This window comes from Gobio gobio (genome assembly GCF_949357685.1).
Source record: "Gobio gobio genome assembly, chromosome: 16".
Taxonomy (NCBI): Eukaryota; Metazoa; Chordata; class Actinopteri; order Cypriniformes; family Gobionidae; genus Gobio; species Gobio gobio.
In genome coordinates, this window is record NC_137109.1 from 44100083 (window position 1) to 44121918 (window position 21836).

A 21836-nucleotide genomic window follows, 5' to 3' on the forward strand; every position below is an offset into this window, starting at 1 on the left:
TTTTACTGCAAAAGTACATAAGTTGCTATGCAAAATAAAATATGTTGGTAACTATAAAATATACAGTGCATATCCACTGTAAGTAATTAGAACCAGGCCAGCCAGATCTCAGTAGATCAGAAGTTACACACAATCAACATTACCCTGCATATTAAATGACAACTTGCCATTGTTTATGCATCATATTTGTTTCTGTTTTGTATCACCATACTCAACCATCTAAAAGTCTAGTAACCACCCGTCTGCACCAGCATTATAAATGTCCACATTAAACAGAAACATATGTCTTAATTCTGATACTGAACTAACACATTGCTAATTGTTTATTCATTTATTTACACAAATGCCATCCGGACCCCCCAATGCAAATGTGAAGACTCATGTATGATATTTTGTGACGGAAATCGCACACTGGGTAGTCAGCGAGAGTGGCCAGAGCCTCTGAGAACAGGTGCCATCTGTGCTGGTCCCCTGGGTATCAGCATATCGAAATATCAAAGAGTTCACTCTCACCAACCGTCCCACTAACTCTCTCTCTCTCTCTCTCTCTCTCTCTCTCTCCTCCTACTCTATCTGACACAGGCTGCCTGACTCACTGTTGGGAACTCACGCTGGCGTCTTTTTTAAAGACAGCACTAAAACCTCAATGAATATTTATGAGCCACAAGAGCTTCTAAATATAGACTGACAGTCATGGGTATATTGAATCTGAAAAGCTGAAATAGAGATCGCCTACAGATATGTGTTGGTATAGTGTATATGCTATAAAAAGGACTTCACGGCTTATATAAACGGTACAGCTCAGCTGTAAAATGCAATTCACTGAGATTCTGATCTGAATTATTCTGCTTGTATAACTGTATATTAGTCTACATTAATTCACAGGCATTCTTCAAATTATAAGTGCAGCTGTTTGATAGGCCTAATTTGCTTTATATTCTGGCTCAGATCTATATTTCATACTCAAAATATGAGTATGAGGTGATAGCTTGGTGAGTCGAATTTAAAAAATATTGCAAATGTAGGATTAAATGAAATCAACAGGTGGTTGAGAGTGGATGAAGTATTCTAAAGTTCACAGTTTTCATACTTTTCTCTGAAAATAAGTAGAAAATGAGCCTATAGGCATTGCGTCAATATAGAGTATAAGACTCTGTCTCTTTTAACAGGTTTTCAAGAGTCCAGGAGGCCGTAAGTGGAGGATCTGCATAATAATAAAGCCCATGTTTATAACAGTAAGGAATAAAAACTAAGTTGTGTGGAGACAAAATTATGTCTAAATGTTTCTATTCATTTATGTATCTAACTGTACACTATAGTGTAGCTATAGAAAAAAACCTGTTTTAATATGCGTAATTATTTTAATTAACTTTAGTACTGACAATATAAAAGTCACTTATAAAATAAAAAAACGTAATTTTCCCACACGAAATATCTATCTATCTATCTATCTATCTATCTATCTATCTATCTATCTATCTATCTATCTATCTATCTATCTATCTATCTATCTATCTGTCTATCTGTCTTTCTGTGTGTCTATCTATCTGTCTGTCTGTCTGTCTGTCTGTCTGTCTGTCTGACTGACTGTCTGTCTGTCTATCCAGATGTTTGTGAGTTCCTACCTTCTGCTGCGGTCACCTCCGACGGTCCCTTCACCTGGACCAAACACCAGGTTCGTTCACCTGGACCACGTCCTTCTCGCATAATCAAACAACAGTAGGCTATTAGTCAGACTTAAAGTAGCGTTTTTCATCTGAAGATCATCGGTCGTCTTATCAGCCAAACACATACCGGGCATGATGCGTCCTCGTCCTCCTCTTGTGTGTTTTCCTTCACAGCTGTTCCTCGCTGCTTCACTAATATGATGGAGGCGTTTGACTCGGTTTACTGGATGTTCGTGTCCTGCTGATGGCGCACATGAGACCAGAAACCGACATGTTGGGCTGTCGTCCTAAATAAAAGTGTGTGTGGTGTTATTTGTTAGAACATTGCAGTTTGAATCGACACAAAGAATATCTACACATATATCCTCATTACACTGGCAAACATTTATCTTGCAATCATCTGAAATCATTGTAGGCTATAATGTTTTTAAAAATGGCAAAAAAAATTAGCGACCTTGCCTCAGGTAGGGTGTCATCTTGCCCCCTTTGAATAATTTTACATCTTGTGCTAAATTACAGTAAAAACTAAATTAGCTATTTTTTCTACCATGACACATTGGTTGATGAATCATCATCCTGCATAAACTTATATCTAAATAGCATCTGTTACAGTTTAAAAGTAAATGCACATAAGGGGGGCATCTTCCCCCATCTTACCATTTTTCTTAAAGGGGTCATGACGTGAAAAAAAAGACTTGATCTTTTGAGAGGTCTTTGTACAAGTTTCATAGCTTAAAACGTCCTTCTCATTAGAGAAAAAAAAACGTATTTAATCTGTAAAATATAAAATATGAAGATATTTTAGTTGAAATCCGATGGCTCAGAAAGGCTCCATTGGCACAATGCACTTTACACTCTCAAGACCCTTAAAAGGTACTAAAGACGTCGTTACAAAGTCCATCTCACTACAGTGGTTCTACAATAACTTTATGAAAAAAATGAAATAACGACTTATATAGTGATGACCGATTTAAAAACACTGCTTCATGAAGCTTCGAAGCGTTATGAATCAGTGAGTCGAATCATGATTCGGATCGAGTGTCAAACTGCTGAAATCGTGTGACTTTTTTCCAGCTTTTAACGCATATGTGCTCTTATAGATCAACACGTTCTCGTGCGTATCTATTACACAAATTGTATTTATCGTGCAATTTATCGCCAAAATTACTTTTTACATGCATATTATACGCATTGTCAACTAGGTTGAGTGGTGTGGGTTACGTGCGGTTACGCGCCAGCATCATGGGCACAGACAGCGCGCCAGAATCCAGTTCTCTTTCGCTCTTAAACAAACTATAACACACAGAATTCTGTCTAAATGTCCGTTTTGTCGAGTATCCTCAGAAGAACAGTTTTAAATGAGTTAAATGACGTCTTAAATGAAATGGGACGTGTGTGACAGTGCCATGTTCGGCAGCGGCAGATCTTAAAGTCACAGCAGCACTAATTACTAATGAAGTTTGAAGCCTAATAAATGTTAAAACACCTTCAATTACACTGTAATGTGGAATGGCTATAATTAATGTTTAAAATGGGGTGGGTCTATTTCATATAGACATCAGTATCAGTATTAGTATCAGTGATTCATAAAAAGATGCCATTAAAAAATATTTCAAATATCCTGTCTTTGTTTTTTCTACATTAATTTGGTGATTTACTGTGAATATAAAAATATATTAAAAACGAGTTTTAAACAGAAAAATGTGTGAATAATCTAGTTTAAAACAGCACTAAAAGAACGTTAAAAATATATTATGCCTACCCACTATCTATCTACCTTTTGTTTTTATTGCATAGCATATTGTATGTTCAGGGATGACAGACTGATAAGCAGACATGCTATTTATGACTGGATGTAACTTTTGAAACTTTGAGGTAAAAGTGGCTCCGATTGATTTAGTCCTATCAGTGTGGCTCTCCTGAAAAAAATAGCGAAGACCACTGCTCTAAAGCAAGATGAATAGTTTTACATCATCAGCATAGGCCCCGCCCACTGGTGTTCAGTCACTTACTGTAATGGCTAAGATTTGCCTACACTGGATGTGAGCGAGCATTGCCTCAAGTCAAAAGCAAATATAGAACCCATTACAATCTACACTGGATAGGCCAGAAGCACGTTCAGTTTCTGAGGTAGGGTCTACTACACGCACTCCAGTCTCGGTGCAGACTTCTGAAGGGTCCCAACGTCGGAAACAAGTGATTAATGGCATCATGGATCGTGTCGGAGGATTATATGTTTGTTCGGAGCATTTGACTGAAGATTGTTTTGTAAAAGAGGCACAGTGTAATGGAGAGTTGGCAAAGAAACTTTTGTTGAAAGAAGCCAACTGTATGATTTCATAATGCATTTTTGTGTATGGATAATGTTTTCAAAACACTAACTCACGTGCAAGTGGGCGTTGTTACTGTTTCCTATGCAATGATGTTAGCCAATCATAACAGCGGCTGACAAGCCCTTTACAAACGGATCGTTTCAGACAGAGGGTCAAGAATGAAGGTTGAAAATAATCGTTTTTCTGCAGATACTGATTGTTTTGTGTGTGTGTGTGTGTGTGTGTGTGTGTGTGTGTGTGTGTGTGTGTGTGTGCACGTGTGTGTGTGCAAAAAACTGTATTAACATTTAAAAGGGTTAGTTCACCCAAAAATGAAAATAATGTCATTTATTCCTCACCCTCATGCCGTTCCACACCCGTAATACCTTCGTTCATCTTCAGAAAACAAATGAAGATATTTTTGTTGAAATCCGATGGCTCAGTGAGGCCTGCATAGGGAGCAAATCAATTTACACTCTCAAAATAAATTAATGTACTAAAAACAAAATTAAACCAGTTCATGTGAGTACAGTGGTTCAATATTAATATTATAAAGCGACAATGATATTTTTTGGTTCGCCAAAAAAAAATGTTTTTTTCAACCGATTTCAAAACACTGCTTCATGAAGCTTCGGAGCGTATCGAATCAGCGAGTCGAATCATGATTCGGATCGCGTCTCAAACCGCTGAAATCACATGACTTTGGCGCTCCGAACTACTGAATCGACTCGCTGATTCGATACGCTCCGAAGCCTCATGAAGCTGTGTTTTGAAATCGGTTATCACTATATAAGTCGTTATTTAGGTTTTTTTGGCGCACCAAAAATATCATTGTTGCTTTATAATATTAATATTGAACCACTGTACTCACATGGACTGATTTAAATATGTTTTTAGTACATTAATGGATCTTGAGAGAGGAAATTGCTTTCATCCCTATGCAGGCCTCACTGAGCCATCAGATTTCAACAAAAATATCTTCATTTGTGTTCCAAAGATGGTGGAACAGCATGAGGGTGAGGAATAAATGACATTATTTTCATTTTTGGGTGAACTAACCCTTTAAGTGAACCACAAGGAACATTAAAATAATAATTTTTAAATTAATGACACCTTTAACACGGCAACAAACTTATTTATGCTTTTTATATTTTATTCATGTTAAAGACAATGATTTTGGCAGCTTTACGTCGCCGTAATAACAAATATGCACATTAAAAAGGTGAAAAACATACATTTCAGTAAAAAAGAGAAACGTTAGAGAAAAGATATCAGGCAATTTATTGAAAATACTGTAAAGTTCCTCAACCCCCTCCCCTCACGAAACAAAAGAAAAACAAAACAAGACAAAAATATCATCATGACATCATACAAGTAAGTTTCTCCTCTTTGTATCACTTTATTTTATCTTTAAGACGGTAGGGGGCGATCTTACACAAACAACAATGGTAGGCTACTATGAATTTGTAGCCTTTATAAATCACATAGGCATAGGGCCTATTATTGAAAATGGTCTATGTGTAGAAATATCAGCATTCAATTATCTTTATTTCATAAAGACACACTTTACAGTTCCATAACATACGCTATAGCAATCAACTAATGGAACTGTCCAACTAATAGAACGGTCAACTTTGTAAAACATGCCCCAAATGGCTATACAATTATATATTTTTAATTAAGCTTGAGATGTCACAATGCAATTTAATACTTAACGACATTAAATGTTCAAAATCTTAATCCCTTTTCAAAATAGAGAAGGCGCCTGCACAACTGCGTTTTATTGAGCTCACTCCTCTATTTCTTACATGGAATATGCATATTTAGGACCCGGATTCGTTTGCAGTCGGCTATAAAACAGGTTGAAATGTGTTGGTCCCACTCAGCTACCCCACGATGCACGTGCAGCCCACGGCGATGCTCTCCACCACCGATCTGTAACGGGGAACGCATTTCTTCCTCTTCGTCGGCTTCTTCGTGGGCCGGTGGCAGAGGAGTCTGCGCACGGGGATCTTGGTGTAGATGAGGGCGCTGGTCATGGTGCGATCCTCCTGCATGGTGAAAGGGTTGATGCATCCCCCGCACGAACACACGGCCTCTGGGATGTCCACGGGCTTACGGGTGTCATCGTGATTGATTCTAGCCAAAGACAGTGCAGAAATTACGTCTGGTCCATTTTTTTTCTACAAGAAGTAAGTTTTCAAACATATTTTTAAGGTAAAAGATAAACATGCTACTCTCAAAAAGTCTGGGGTCGGTTAGATTTTTTAATGTTTCTGAAAGAAGTAGCTTATGCCCTCCAAAGGCTGCATTTATGCTTTTATTTTTGTCATGTGACTAGAAAATTACTAATTTAGCTGAATTATCAGCAGTCATCCATCCAGTCTTCATTGTCAGGTTTGTTTCAGGACTCTTTGAAGAATTGAAGGCTAAAAAAAACAGCATTTATTTGAAATATAACTTTTTTTTTGTAACATTGCCTTAAATGTCAATTTCAGTCAATTTAACGCATTCTTGTTGAATAAATTTCGCTTTTTTTTTTTTTTTTTAATGCTGACCGCAGCATTACATTTTTAAAATATATTCAAATAGAAAACATTTTAAATTGTAATATTTCTCAATATTGTTTTTACTATGCACTGTAATTTTTTATTTTTAGAAGTCAACTTGGATGTTTAAGTAATTTCAACTTAAACTTAATTACTTAATATGAGTTATATATATATAATTGAGTTTTATATATTTAAAATTTAAAATTGCTACATATTATTTTGATGAGTTAAAGCCATGTAAAAACATATGTTGTCATTATTTATTGATCATATAATTTTTTGTGTAACTCAAAAACATATTAACATAATATTAAACATGTTTTGTTTACTAAACAGGGCTTTGAGGTCTCTCAATCTTCGATCAGAACATAAGAGTTAAATAATAATGATGATAAATAATAATAATAATAACTGTGAATCCTCCATTTCACCCACCTGTAGGACCAGGGAGAGAGGCTGCGACTGTTGGACATCCATAGTTTGCGATCCACCACACATTTGTTTATGGATAAGTTGGGATTGTTTCTGACCTGCGAGACCATGTCCTCGATACTCTTATCAAAGTCCGTTTCAATAGCACCGGTCATCACGCCTGATTCTGGACCTGTCATCATTGGATCCGGGGAAATTTTGGCAGACGAGGAGCTCCGGCGAGGATGTGATTCCAGTTTTCGTCTCCGAGACTTTCCTTCTTTGTCGGAGTACTTTGTGTCAATGGGCACAAGCAGATTCCACACCATCAGGACCATGAACACCTGCAATATGGAGTGCTGAGGGTTTAATTTAAATCTCCTAATGCTTTACTAAGTAAACAATTATTTCCCTTTTTTGAGACTCACCTTATTCCATATGTTTCTCCGCATTGTTTTCTAAGAGCGCAATAAGTTGTCACATTTGTCTCCTCGCTGTGAGCATGTATTGAATGGAATAAGCGAGGGATTACTCATACTGAAGTGTCACGCCTCACACTGACACAGTAGCCTACAGGGACACACCTGAACCCAACAGTTCAAGGTGGGGCCACACAAAGATCTGATTCAGTGTTACCCTCAGACTGACATCAGGCTGATCTTAACAATCAGCTCATTTAATAGCAAACAAGATACATGTTTCAAATCACTTACAAAACATAAAATACATAATGTTTGTACTAGTATCTATTCAGTGTTGACACAGCCATGAGGTTTTGTGCTAGAACAGAGTTTACTGCCAATACAGTAAATGTCCTCACTGTACCATATGACTGGATCTATTGACATTCTATATACAGTATGTAGGTTTGGGTACCATTGACATTTTAACCGGTATTGGTACCGGTACCCAACGGTACCTTTTTCGGTACTTTATGGATGTTTACATCAATAACTATAAAGAACCTGTAAGTCGTTTAAAGAAGTGTTATTGACATTATGCCAGAGCTGCCCTGGTCTCTGTCTGCCATTGTCTGTGATGTTTGTATACTGTAATAATTACTAGTAAATAGTAGGCTACTAGGTACTTAATTTAATTAATAAAAACAACCATATTATTATCTTTTTAATTTAATTTTTATGAAAATATTTTCCACAAATGATGTGTTGTGTATTTTCTGGTAATCAAATGAAGACAAAAGACAATTTAATTTTACAATTTTTAATTTAAAAAAAAAGTCAAACAGTTAAAATAGAAAAATGTTAATTTATTAGTTAAAAAATAAAGTTTTGATAATTTATTATTACATTAGTGTTAGTTTTATTATTACATTTAATAATAGTATTATTATTCTGATAATTACATTAGACGTATCTAAATTCTACTGTACAACAGGAATATATTTGTCAAGTTAGCCAAACTTTTATTTTGACAGGTTGCCGTGAAGACCTTTGAGTTTCTGTGTGTTAATGACATGACATAGTTTTTCTCAAATAAAACGGTAAAATGCTGATAAAGTGACTCTCAGTGGCTCTGGAGATGACGTTTGTGCGTTCATGTCCTCATTTGAGATGGCAGAGATGGAAACATGCCACCACGATTCTGAGTTAGTGTGTGTGTGTGTGTGTGTGAGGTAGGCTAAACCGCGTGTCTATGGCATTCATTCGCACAGAGACACGCAGAATTCGTATTTAAATAGTCTTTTTGCGGTTTAATACTCAGAGACATTAGTCTAAATCACCAGATGCGTTCTCCCGAAATTTAGTTCAGATTGTTTTAGTTCAGAGTTCGGTACCCAACCCTATATATATGGGTGAGTAACAGTAATGTGGCAGTCTCTTCCATGGCAATCTGTTTACAGTATCACATGGCATATACTGTAATGTAAAATGCTGTATTTGATGCCATCTGTCTGCCTTCTTCTGATGCATCTCTGATCAATCTGATGTTACACTGTTTCCTCTATATTCACAAATTGCAAATCTCTCTCTCTCTCATACACACTCACACATGTTGTGTTTTCATGTTTTATGGGGACTTTCCATAGGCGCAATGGTTTTTATACCGTACATACTGTATATTCTATCCCCCTACACTACCCCTGCCCCTAAACCTACCCCTCACAGGAGACATTCTGCATTTTTACATTTTCAAAAAATATCACTTAGTCTGATTTATAAGATGTTTTCCTCATGGGGACCTAAAAATGTCCCCACAAGGACGAGGATTTCGGATATTGCCATCTTTGTGGGGACATTTTGTCCCCATAACGTAGGGATTACCAGTCCACTCATACACACACACACACACACACACACACACACACTCTCTCTCTCTCTCTCTCTCTCTCTCTCTCACACACACACACACACATTTTGAAAATAGTGGTTATATAATCTAAGATAAATAACAGTTATAGACTAATGTTAAACTGAACAAAAAAATATGTAAATGACAGGTTTGACAGTAAGAGCTTTATGAAACATTTAAAGAGATAAAACACTTATTTTGTGCTGTGAAAAGGATACTGAAAAGGTGATTTTGTGTATTGTACTAACACAACTAAAAACATGATAAAACGTTTGAAAAAGTGCACTTTTGATGAATAGATAGATAGATAGATAGATAGATAGATAGATAGATAGATAGATAGATAGATAGATAGATAGATAGATAGATAGATAGATAGATAGATAGATAGATAGATAGATAGATAGATAGATAGATAGATAGATAGAGCCTATCATTAATCAATTAAAAGAGAGTGTATTATTACAGATTTACAGGTGCATGCGTTTTCAATAGAATTTTGGCCAATTTCACAGAACACTATAACCTTTGTAGCTTTGTTGTTTTCATGTGTGTCTATTCAATCGTACGCACTGAAAAGACCCTTTTTATTCTTAAGTCCCAAATAAGCCCAGAGAGAACAAATGACCAGACAGAGCTTTATGAGCCGTACACCCATTCTGGGAACCTATACAGCCGAGAGAACACTGTCTGCAGACACAGATTTGGTCAATCCATGTTTTCCCCTGATCTGGCTCATTCAATGCTATATTCATTTTCACAATGGCTGCTATTGAGTAGTGTAAAAGAACACCTGCTCTTATGACATGTCAGGACAGTGTAGTAGACCGGGAGTTTCAAAGAGAACAGTTGTGGCAAACTATGTTTTGCTATTTTTAAAGGTTTGTTGGATAAAAGCCATAAAAGGTGCATAATATTGTGTTGAATAAAAACTGTTTTCAAATTCACTGACAATTATATCATTCTAATAAAATGACAAGTGACTCAGATTTGCCTTCTTTCTTCCTCTGTATAACCTTTTGACAAAAGAAGTCCCTTGGATTTTTTTTTTTAAGTTAAAGCACCTGCGACACTTCACAGGATATTATAATGTTGTACATTCGGACTATGGCTATTTCACTGGCTGATAAATATAATGATATTTAATGACAAATATTGGAGCTAGTCTGTAAAAATTATTACTTTGTTAAGACAACAATTACAGGGGGCAAATGTTTGTTTATGTGCAATAATACTAAGTAATAATACTATAAAAGTTCATTTCCTCTTGTATACAAGTGTTACGTCCCTCATGAGTCTAGGGTTGAAGGAACTAGTAACTAACAGAATAAAAATGGTGTGATGTGTGGAGGCAGCAAGGCTCAATTCCCAGGCTTTGACAAAGACTGAAAACAACTCAAATGTGGGAGGATTTCAAGGCTTCAAGAGGGGGCAAGGCCAAAGCAACAAACAAACCCTCTAACTGTTAGGGAGAAACTAGCTAAACTACAAAAGAAAAGAAAACAAAAGTACAACACAAATACGGGGAGTAAGGCAAAAAGCAAAAACAAAACAGATACGTCCTTGGATGTTACAACAAGATTGTAAATTAAGTGCTGGAAAATCCAGTTTAAGCTGTGTTTTGGGAATATGGAGGCTGGTTTCTAAATGGTAGAGCATCTTGAAATAGCAACAGTGCAGTCAAGCTGGTTTTTAGGACACCAGATAATGACCACATTGGACCAGCTAATATCCAGCTTGACACTGCTACCAGCTCAAACCGGACCTTTGAGGAGGGAAATCATACTTTTACACATACTTGATGAGCTGAGTGCAGAGAATTTTCACTTTTGCTATAGCCAATTTACAAATGACTTGCAAAATATTTCAATAAAAGGACTAGTAACTGACTATATTCATTTCAATTGTATCAATTTTAACCCTCCTGTTGCCCTCAAATCTGGTTACATTTTTTGGGGGTCAATTTCTCCCCAGCAATTTAAACCTTCAGAATATGATTTTTTTTTTACAAGGTTTTTTTTACAGTATATCTGGTGGGCCCTGGAACCATTCTGATGACATTAGCAGCACTATGTGTACCCTGTCGTTCAAGTGGGGAGCGGGACCATAATAATGTGAACTTGTGGTTCTCGCAATACTACAGGTTTGGTTAGGTTAGGTTAGAGCCCTAAAACAGAGGGAAGTTGTTTGAATATTATATTGAATATATAAAATTATAGCATGTTACAGTGACCTCAATAAAACAATCATAACAAATGTTACATGTACATTTTTTATATTTCTTATGTTTTTATACAGCTAAAAGAGCCTGGGGTCAAATTGACCCCGAAAATGTGTACAGGACATTGGAAAAATATCATCATGTTAATTTTATGTTTACAGAGTTGTCCCCAATAAATTAGGAAAAGTAATTCAATCTGAAGCAAAACAATGTCAGATGTGTTTTTACAGATGTTAAACAATGAAGGAAAATAGGAGGGTTAAGAGTGATTATTTTATTTTATTTTATTTTATTAATTTTATAATTTTTTCTTCTTGATTTTAAAGAGTTACACTGTCAAGGAGTACATTGAATAAAAAAAAAGACAAATACATAAAAAACGGATAAACTTAAAGGTTTAAAAATATGAAAGTAAATGGCATACAAATGGAATTTTTTTTAAGCATAATATTGTGTTTAGGTATCGTTGAACTTTTGATTTTAAAATAAAAAAACAACGGCTTATTTCCTCCAAATTGACATTTATGAATACTAAATCAAATGTAGGCCTATTCATTAAAAAAATAGAGTCCACTTGATTTTGTAAAGCGTTATCATCATATTTGATACTTTTATGGTGTATTTTACTTTCTAATGTAGGCTAGTTTATTGATGTTCATGTGTCTGTATGGTGTGTGTGATAAAACACAGGTAGCTACTCTGAGTTTGAAATCGTATTGGAGGGAGTTTTGTAGTTTAATTGGACGTAGCTTTACTCAGATCTGAGAAGTTTGGTGGATGATTAAAAAGATGAGTGGAAATGTAAGGGAGTGGAATTATCCTGTTGAGCTGTTTGCCATTTTGATGGCATTAGAATGGATGGAAGTTAAACAGAACTTTAATTTGCAGCGACTGTCTCTGTCTCAAGTCTGGTAAGAATCATCAGGAGTTTTTTTATGATATTATGTCTATCTATTCAAAAATAAAGAATACAGGTGATGATGTTATATGGGTCTGCATATGGGTATTATAGGAAATGAAAAGGTAGACAAAATAGTAAATAAAGCACTGCAAAAAGAGAGTATAGAAGCAGTCATCAGCCTTTCAAGATCAGAAGGAAAGATTATAGCGTGGGGAAAAAATATTAAAGAATGGCAACAAAGGTGGGACCAAGAACTAAAACGGAAGAAATTTATACTCAATTAAAAAAAAGAGTTGGCACTGTGGGAAATAAGGGAGGAAACAGGAGAGACGAGACTATTGTAACCAGATTAAGAATAGGGGGTAATAAATCAAATAGCACTCTTCATATAATGAGGAAATCCTACTGGGTTTTGTGACCAGTGTCAAATACCTGAGACTGTAGCAGATGTGCTTATTACACGGTTTTTCTCAATTGTTTACACACAAATACTGGTACTTGAGACACAACATGAACCCCTGAACCAATTCTGCTAAACTAAAAGCACAATTCCTGCTTTACACTCAAACTGCAGTTCTAAAACACACTTTTTTCAAAACACTACACACAATTCTCTGCATTTGGCACAATTTTCATGCAGAAAATCTTTCAAATTCAAATATGCACACTGACTCGTCACATGGGCAAACACCCGTCACACAGTTTTACAATTAGCAAACAGAGCTTTAGCATAAAATGGCAACAGATGAGCTCTTCTGTTTTGGAGCATAGTTTTTTATAATGCAGTTTTTCTCGATTGTTTACACACATTTTCTGAAAGCATGCCTCACAGTCTCAGACCTCTACACACACACACACACACACACACACACACACACACACACACACACACACACACACACACACACACACACACACACACACACACACACACACACACACACACACACACACACACACACACACACACACACACACACACACACACACACACACACACACACACACACACACACACACAAAATGGGCAAAACCCCTCAATTCTCCTGCAAAATGAAACTTTACATTCAAAACAAGGTTATTTCTTCTCAACATGGTATTTTGTTTTCAAATGACACACACAAAGCATCATATGAATAGACATTTGAACCAGTTTAACACTGATGTGCTCAATGGAAAACACTTCTTCTCCATTCATCATAATAGGTCTTTATTTGGTTCAGTGTTACACTTACTACAGACAGTACATACATAAGTGTGTTGTAAAATATTTGAGAATATTGTTTTTATACACAGAACATACAAATACACAGTAACAAATATATACAAATTTTTCCCACAAAAATAATGTACACAGTGTAGCTATCCCAACCAACACAAAATTACGCATACAGTGGTCTACATACAAAACAACAGAAGAATTTACTGTGTACAGTTACAGTAAAAAATAAACAAAAATAAAAAACTATGCTGCTCAAAAACAAAGAGCACACCAGTTGTGCCCTTGTATGCTAAAGCTCTGTTTGCTAATTGTAAAACTGTGTGACGGGTGTTTGCCATGTGATGAGTCAGTGTGCATATTTACAGTTTTTTCCAGCTGCTTACACACAAAATCTGTTCATGTCACACGATTTTTGAAACCCCTCACTCAAAGTGCAAAACTACACACCAAATCTCCAAAACCATAAGCTAGTTCTCAGCCTTTGACTCATAAAATACTTTTTTTTTTCAAAACACTACACACAATTCTCTTCCTAAAACACAAAACGGATCAAAATGCTACGCTTATTCACCAGGTCACACACACACTCATCATGTTTACATATGTTTATGGTTTTGTTGTATGCTACTGTATACAACAGTAATGTTTGACCTAATAAATATTTTCTGTTTCTACATTGTTACCCCTCTCAGCAGATTACTTTCACTGTAGAACTTTGTATTGCAATGTATATATAAGCCTGTGAAAGACCAAAGCGCTTTAAACAACAGTGTTTACATGGTATATCCAAAAATTTACTATTATGAAAGAAGTGTTTGCCATTTGATGCAAATGCTCATTCTGACATGCGTTTATGGCATTTTGAACGCGGAGTTACATTTTGAAGGAGATGTGAGGCATTTTGCATTTTGTGTGTGCAGTTTTGGGAATTGTGTGTAGAGTTTTGAAAAAAGGAGACATGGTTTTGAAAATGTATGTAAGCAGTTGGAAAAAACTGTAAATGGCAGTGTGTTCAGTGTGAAAACAAGTGATTTTCTGCATGAAAATTGTGCCAAACGCAGAGAATTGTGAAAAAGGTGTGTTTTAGAAGTGCAATTTGAGTGTAAAGCAGGAATTGTGCTTGTAGTTTAGCAGAATTGGTTCAGGGGGTTGGTGCATGAGTTACATGTTGTGGTCATTGTGTCTCATGTACCAGTATTTGTGTGTAAACAATTGAGAAAAACTGTATTTTTTTTATTTGTAATTCTTCTGTTGTTTTGTATGTAGACCACTGTATGCGTAACATTGTGTTGGTTGGGATGTACACTGTGTACATTGTTTTTGTGGGGAAAATAAAATATATTTGTTACCGTGTATTTGTGTGTTCTGAGTATGAAAACAAAATTCTCAAATATTTTACAACACACTTATGTATGTACTGTCTGTAGGCTTAGTGTAACACTAAACAAAATAAAGACCTATTATGACGAATGGAGAAGAAGTGTTTTCCATTGAGCACATCAGTGTTACACTGGTTCTTATGTCTATTCATATGATGGTTTGTGTGTCTCATTTGAAAACAAAATACCAGTTTGAGAAGAAATAACATTGTTTTGAATGCAAAGTTTCATTTTGCAGGAGAATTGAGGGGTTTTGCCCATTGTATACGTGTGTTTTGATATGTGTATAGAGGTCTGAGAGTGTGAGGCATGCTTTCAGAAAATGTGTGTAAACAATCGAGAAAAACTGTAATTGTTCAAAATATGAATTACAGAGGATAGATATAATAAAATACATGGAAAAAAAATAGGACTAACAGGCGTAAAGAGTATAATGGACTGCGAGTGAAGGAATTAAATATTTGATTTGCTTTCTTGACTAAAATGGGACTAATGACAGAACCAGAAGATGGCGGTAATGCAACGTTAAGGATGCAAGCTGCCGTTAAACCCGAAGAAGAACGAGTTTGAAATCCCATTGTAACCCTGATGATCTCGCGAGGTTTGCGCTACAACTAATTCTGGCGGAAGTAGTTCTAGAGTCTCTTTTCCGGCGGCCATAGAGACAAGTCGGCAGGGTAAGCCAAGATTGCTAATGCATTTCTGAAACATCCAATGCCATCCTCGTTGATTTTACGTCCTCAAAGTTTAAAACACACATTATCGCTACACGTTATCCGTATGTTCAATATATCGGTGTTATTTTACACTCACAGTACAACATTACGGATGATTTAGTCTCCAAAGTTCAGGCAGTTGCTGCTATAGGAGCACTGTTCCCTCCCGTGTGAATAACGTTACCGTAACTTTACCCAAAACACATGGCTATGTTTTCCGTTTACGCGTCTTATATGTCGAGTCGTGTCGCGTTTAAGCACTCTTGAAACACAACATAAATATGAAAACGTAGGGATGTGTGCGCGCTTAGCGTCATGTCAAGTTGAAATAACAGTTTAGCTGTAGCACGAGCTGTTGGACGTGTTATCAAGACATGAATTCACAAGCTTTGAGTGCATTTTGTTAACGAATTTCTGATTTGTTCATAGAGAGATGTGCTAAGCTGCATCTAACTCAAATTAGTGACAGTAATTCTTGATAGTTTCATACTTACGCAAATGCTGTGTTGACTGAGGCTTATTTGTAACAATTGTATGTGTATACATTGATTCAATTAGCAGACTGAAGTTGAATTTGAATTGTCCTCTTTCATCACTAGCCATCATGAAGCTCAACAAATTTGTCACCTCCTCTCGGCGCAAGAACCGCAAGAGACACTTCAATGCCCCTTCACACATTCGCCGGAAGATCATGTCCTCTCCTCTGTCCAAAGAGCTCCGCCAGAAGTACAACGTAAGATCCATGCCCATCCGCAAGGACGACGAGGTCCAGGTGAGGACATTACTTTTTCCTACCTGATCAATGTATGACCATGTGATGATTTGAAATGTCATTTAGTTTCAAAGTATGTAGCCATAACTTTCCTTGCTTTATTTCCCCTCATCACCAGGTTGTCCGGGGACACTACAAAGGCCAGCAGATTGGCAAAGTTGTCCAGGTCTACAGGAAGAAGTACGTCATTTACATCGAGCGTGTGCAGCGTGAGAAGGCCAATGGCACCACAGTCCATGTTGGCATCCACCCCAGCAAGGTGTGTATCATATCCAGAAGTTTGTTTACATGCAAGACATGAGTGTCATTGGAAAAAAAGAACAAGTGGTTGTCCTGTGTCCAAAGGGCAGGATGGCTGATATATTATAAATGCAATTTGGTAACACTTTACTATAAGGTTTCATGAAAATGAACTAACGAACAACACTTCTACAGTATTTTATCAATCCTAGTTAGTCAGTCTTATTGTCTTCCTACGAGTTCGCACTTTAGTGCTTTGACAGTAGGGAAGTGCGGGCTCAACCAAAGTGCACCCTTCTGAATCCTAAATTGGCAAATGGGACACTCTACGGTCTCATGGACTTATTGGACACTCGCACTCGTCAGCCATTGCAAGTCCACAAGATTGGGCTAGATCCCAAATGGCACAGTTCATATGCACTTTCTGTCTTGTGGACTTAAAATGGCTGCTACGTGTCCGTTAAGCAGTCCTTCCAGAAAAATTCTGCTTTTTTTGTGATTTGTTGCGGGCAAAAATCCTTGATTATGCTGCACGTTTTCTTAAAAAATGCGTTGGAAAATGCGGGCTGTTAAGACAAAATTGCGGGGACTTGCAAAAACTGCGGTTTGATGAGAGAGAAAAAAAGCACTACATCACAGAAAGTGCTGGGAATATTTAAGTTCTCATCTTGATTTACTGAAGACCTTAATAAACACATGGGTCAAATTTACAAAACATTGAGTCAAACAATTTCTTTAGCTTTACAAAAGGAATATAAACTGAAGAACTTCTGAAAAAATGAATAAATAACTTCCTGTTTTACAGAGGTAGCTATACAAAACAGACATTTGAGTGCTTCCAATGCACAAAGTGCAATCTCTTAAAGGGTTAGTTCACCCAAAAATGAAATTTCTGTCATTAATGACTTCCCCCTCATGTCGTTCGACACCCGTAAGACCTCCGTTCATCTTCGGAACACAAATGAAGATATTTTAGTTGAAATCCGATGGCTCTTGTCGTTACAAAGTCCATCTCACTACAGTGGTTCTACAATAACTTTATGAAGCGACGAGAATAGTTTGTGCTAACCTAAATAACAACTTGTATAGTGATGACCGATTTAAAAAAACAGCATCATGAAGCTTTGAAGAGTTATGAATCAGCCAGTCAATTCATGATTCGGCTTGCGTGTCAAACCGCTGAAATACATGACTTTGGCGATCCAAACAGCTGAATCGACTCACTGATTCATAACGCTTCGAAGCTTCATGATGCTGTGTTTTGAAATCGGTCAACACACCGGGAAACTGCTTTGCGCAGTCTTTTACTGTTATTTTTGTTGGCAAATGGGAATTTGCGTGCTGCTTCATAGTTTCACCGATATCTATGGTTTCACCACGGGGTTTGCAGCTTTTTGATGACGTTCACGTCGGGTAATTACGTCACTTCAAAACGTTCCCATGGCAATAGGAGGAAATGGCGGCTCTTGTGTGAAGTAAACAAACATTTTTCAACTTTCTGCTAATATATATATGACTTTTTTGCAACGAAAATGCGGGGATTATGAAATCATGCTAGCCCCGCATATTTTGCACACGGAAATAGGCAATTTACGCTGCGAAAGTGCGGAGTATTTGAAAAAATGGGGCCCCAACATAAATATGCGGACTTTGGCTGATTATGCATTGAATCATGCGCTCGCATAATCACATTTTTCTGGAGGGACTGGTTAAGTCCACGAGACCATAGGGTGTCTCATTCATCATTTTAGGTTTCAGAAGGATGCTCGTGAGCACCCCCATAGCAGCCGTTATGCACCCTCGATGCGCACTTCAGCTGAGCCCGCAAGTTCCCGAGCTACGCAGAGGACTTTAGCCAGCAGTCAAAGCGGCATTACGTCGCAAAAGTACGGACTCTGAGGAAGACTGAATGTTTAGGGTGCCATTTGGGATCCAGCCGAGGAAGACTGAGGGTTTAGGGTGCCATTTGGGATCCAGCCGAGGAAGACTGAGGGTTAAAGGCCCGGGTATACTTCGGCCGTCCGCGTTCGTGCACCGCCCGCATGACGTTATTTTCGTCACTCGGAGGGCTCGCGGCCGGCCGCACACCCCGTCCGCGCGCAGCCAAAATTGTGACCGCGCGGACGGTCCGCGTGCAACAGCGCATGCGCCAGCAGTACAGAAGAGTCCACTAGGTGGCAATAAACACAGTATTGAGCACAGTGTTCAGCCGTCGAAGAAGAGTGTGCAAAGACCGGTTTAAAAACAACACGCTTGAAAAAAAAGAGAGATTTTTTTGATTCTTCAGTGTTTCTTCCAAACTATGTAGCAATGGTGGATGCACTACAGTTCTTCTCCGATCATGCCCAGCGAATGTCCCGTTGATGACAGGACTCAGTACTGCCCTCCGATGTCTGGTGGAGCATAGACACTTTTTTACTGCGCATGTGTCGAACGCGATCCTCCGCGCGCATCCGTTGTGTAGTATACTTTGAAAGACGTGACGCGTCCGGGCGCGGTAAGTGAAGTATACCCGGGCCTTTAGGGTGCCATTTGGGATCCAGCCGAGGAAGACTGAGGGTTTAGGGTGCCTTTTGGGATCCAGCTGAAGTCTGCCATTTAGGACAGGGCCTTGGATGATGCGACGGCAGCCACAGTAGAACGGTGCCAGTGCACTTACTATTTAGCCTCCTAATAATTTCTCTATTATTAAAAGGCCATGATTGAGAATGACCAATGGAGGGAATTGGTCCAGGACATCGGGGTTACACCCCTACTCTAAAGGAGAAGTGTCATGGGATTTTTAATGACCACCGAGAGTCAGAACCTCAGTTTAATGTCTCATCCGAAAGATGGCTAATACATTAATACCTAATACGTTACGATCAAATTTGTCTGTTAACATTAATGCACTGAACTAACATGAACATTTTTATTTACTAACGTTAAAAGGTTAGTTCACCCAACAATGAACGACATGGGTGTGAGTAATGGCAGAATCAAATATTTTGGGTGAACTATAACCCTTCATTATTAACAATTGTAAAAAATATTATGTAAAATGCATTACATTTTAGTTCATGTTAATGTTTTAACTAATCTTCTTACCAGTTAGTCTTAGACTAACTAGATTAATGCATTTCAATTTGTTTTTGTTCAGTGAGACTTTAGGCAAGCCAGTGAGTGTCAAACAATAGTCTGGCAAAATTTTGGCAAAATGGTCCATTGTCAGTGTTGTGGTGCATTAACCACTGCTCGTACACAAGTCCCTTTCAAACCAAACGGCTTTCTATCGGACAACGTGGTGAATTGACGTGACCAAATTGGGAATGAGCGACCTGTGGGGACTGAATTTCATCAAGCAAATGTAAATTACACCACTTTTATGCATTTGGGCAATCTGGTTATCGGCCAATGCCTCATCTATAAAAATATTAAATCTAGAAAAAAAAAAGAATATATATCTGATCAATTATAATCAATAACAATAAATACAACAATTTGCAGTACACAAAGATTAATAATCAGCATTATATAAACATCATGTAACCTAAAGTGCTCTGTTAGATATTTCAGTGTCCAAATGATGCATGTTTACAGTCATCAGGGGTTTATAAGAAATGAAGCATCTGATTGTTCTGCTTGAGTTGTCACCAATTTGCCAATGCAAAAGCTTACAGGATTGCATTTCAGTTACTTGTATTAGTAGAAAAACTGCTGATTTTCAACCAGCTTTGATTTGTTAAAATACAAGTAATGTATGTAAAGAACAATGTGTTCTCTTTCTCCGTTTAATTCCCCATACGTTTGCATTTTTATATCCCCGCTCATAGATAGTTGGATCAAGTCCACTGCATTATGGCTGTTGCAATTTTCCTACCTTTTTTGGAAAAATGTAATGCCATGTCCCATCATTTGGAGAGGAAAAAAAAAGCTTTTCTACTGCATAGACAGTCAAGTTTTAACAAAAGCCCATCTTGTCAGCAGTGAATTACGCTTTTAGATCAAAATCCTCTCTGAGATAACAAATTGTCTCCTGTATTAACCGCTTTATCAAAACAGAAATGCATCACTTGTCTGTAGGGAGAACAATTAAATGACTCCATGTCAAAACTGACATATGCAATAATTTATAATCAATTAAACTTTTGCATATTTGTGCTGTTTTATGTTGATGGAAAGGCTCACAAAATGAATCAATCTTTTTGTTCTTCAGGTGGTGATCACCAGGCTAAAGCTTGACAAGGATCGCAAGAAGATTCTAGAGCGCAAGGCCAAGTCCCGACAGGACATAAAGGAGAAGGGCAAATACAAGGAGGAAACCATCGAGAAAATGCAGGAGTGAAATGATTCTTTTGCTAACAATAAAAGACTGTAAAACCTGACATTTCTGTGCTTTCATCTTTATAAAAGTGTTGGCTTTGGTATGAAACAGAAGTGTGGTTTCCAATTGAATTTGAAATAAAAGAATTTGCCCCCCCCCCCCCCATTTCATATAACAGAAAATCACAGTTTTGAGCAATAGCTGGTTTCTAAACAAAAATGGGGGAATTTTTTTTTAACTGCTTCACAGATAGGCAAGACACAGGGAACTACTTACACTTCCTATTTGGCCACTTGTTTAACCGGGTTGTTTAAATGGGTTTTGTCAGTCTTTTTGTCATGGCAAGCAAAAAGCTGTATAATGTATTAAATGGGGTTCCCATGGCTTTTTAAAACTTGGAAATATATGGGAATTTTTTTAAATGTTTATTTCCAGGCATTGAATTTCCTTGGATGTATAATTTTTATAGTAAATATTTGGGTGGAGATCAGTATTTTGTCCAATAATTGCGAATGGCTAAAGTTTTAACCATTTAGATTTAAAGTTAATTTTTAGTACTTAGAAAACTCATCTCTTCCATGAGCACTTGACCATCTTAATTTTATATATATATATATATATGCGCTATTCCCTCTATATTCTAGCTTGTACTACTCTAGGTAATGTCCAAAACTTAGTATTTCAGGCATTTGTTGTGATTTTTTTTTCGCCTCTTCATGATGGATTGCTTCCTGTTTTCCTCAGTTGTAAGTCGCTTTGGATAAAAGCATCTGCTAAAGGAAAAGTGTTTAAAGTGTAAATGTTTAGTACATAAAGTAAAACTTTGTAAT

At 37.2% G+C, this 21836-nt stretch overlaps 2 protein-coding genes across 2 annotated transcripts; one reads left to right on the forward strand and one right to left on the reverse strand.

Moving 5' to 3' along the window:
* Positions 1-5136: 5136 nt before the first annotated feature.
* On the reverse strand, positions 5137-7501 carry LOC307139359 (interleukin-17B-like). The gene is made up of 3 exons (XM_079838293.1): positions 7371-7501; positions 6967-7286; positions 5137-6118 (listed from the first exon to the last, which is right to left on the reverse strand). Exons 1-3 carry the CDS (start codon positions 7392-7394, stop codon positions 5866-5868), a joined length of 597 nt encoding a protein of 198 aa, XP_079694419.1. The 5' UTR covers positions 7395-7501; the 3' UTR covers positions 5137-5865.
* Positions 7502-15611: 8110 nt separating this feature from the next.
* Positions 15612-21067, forward strand: rpl26 (ribosomal protein L26). Its single transcript, XM_079838294.1, has 4 exons — positions 15612-15652; positions 16291-16463; positions 16582-16722; positions 20899-21067. The coding sequence occupies exons 2-4, from the start codon at positions 16296-16298 to the stop codon at positions 21025-21027; spliced, it is 438 nt and encodes a 145-aa protein (XP_079694420.1). The 5' UTR covers positions 15612-15652; positions 16291-16295; the 3' UTR covers positions 21028-21067.
* The last annotated feature ends 769 nt before the right edge of the window (positions 21068-21836 follow it).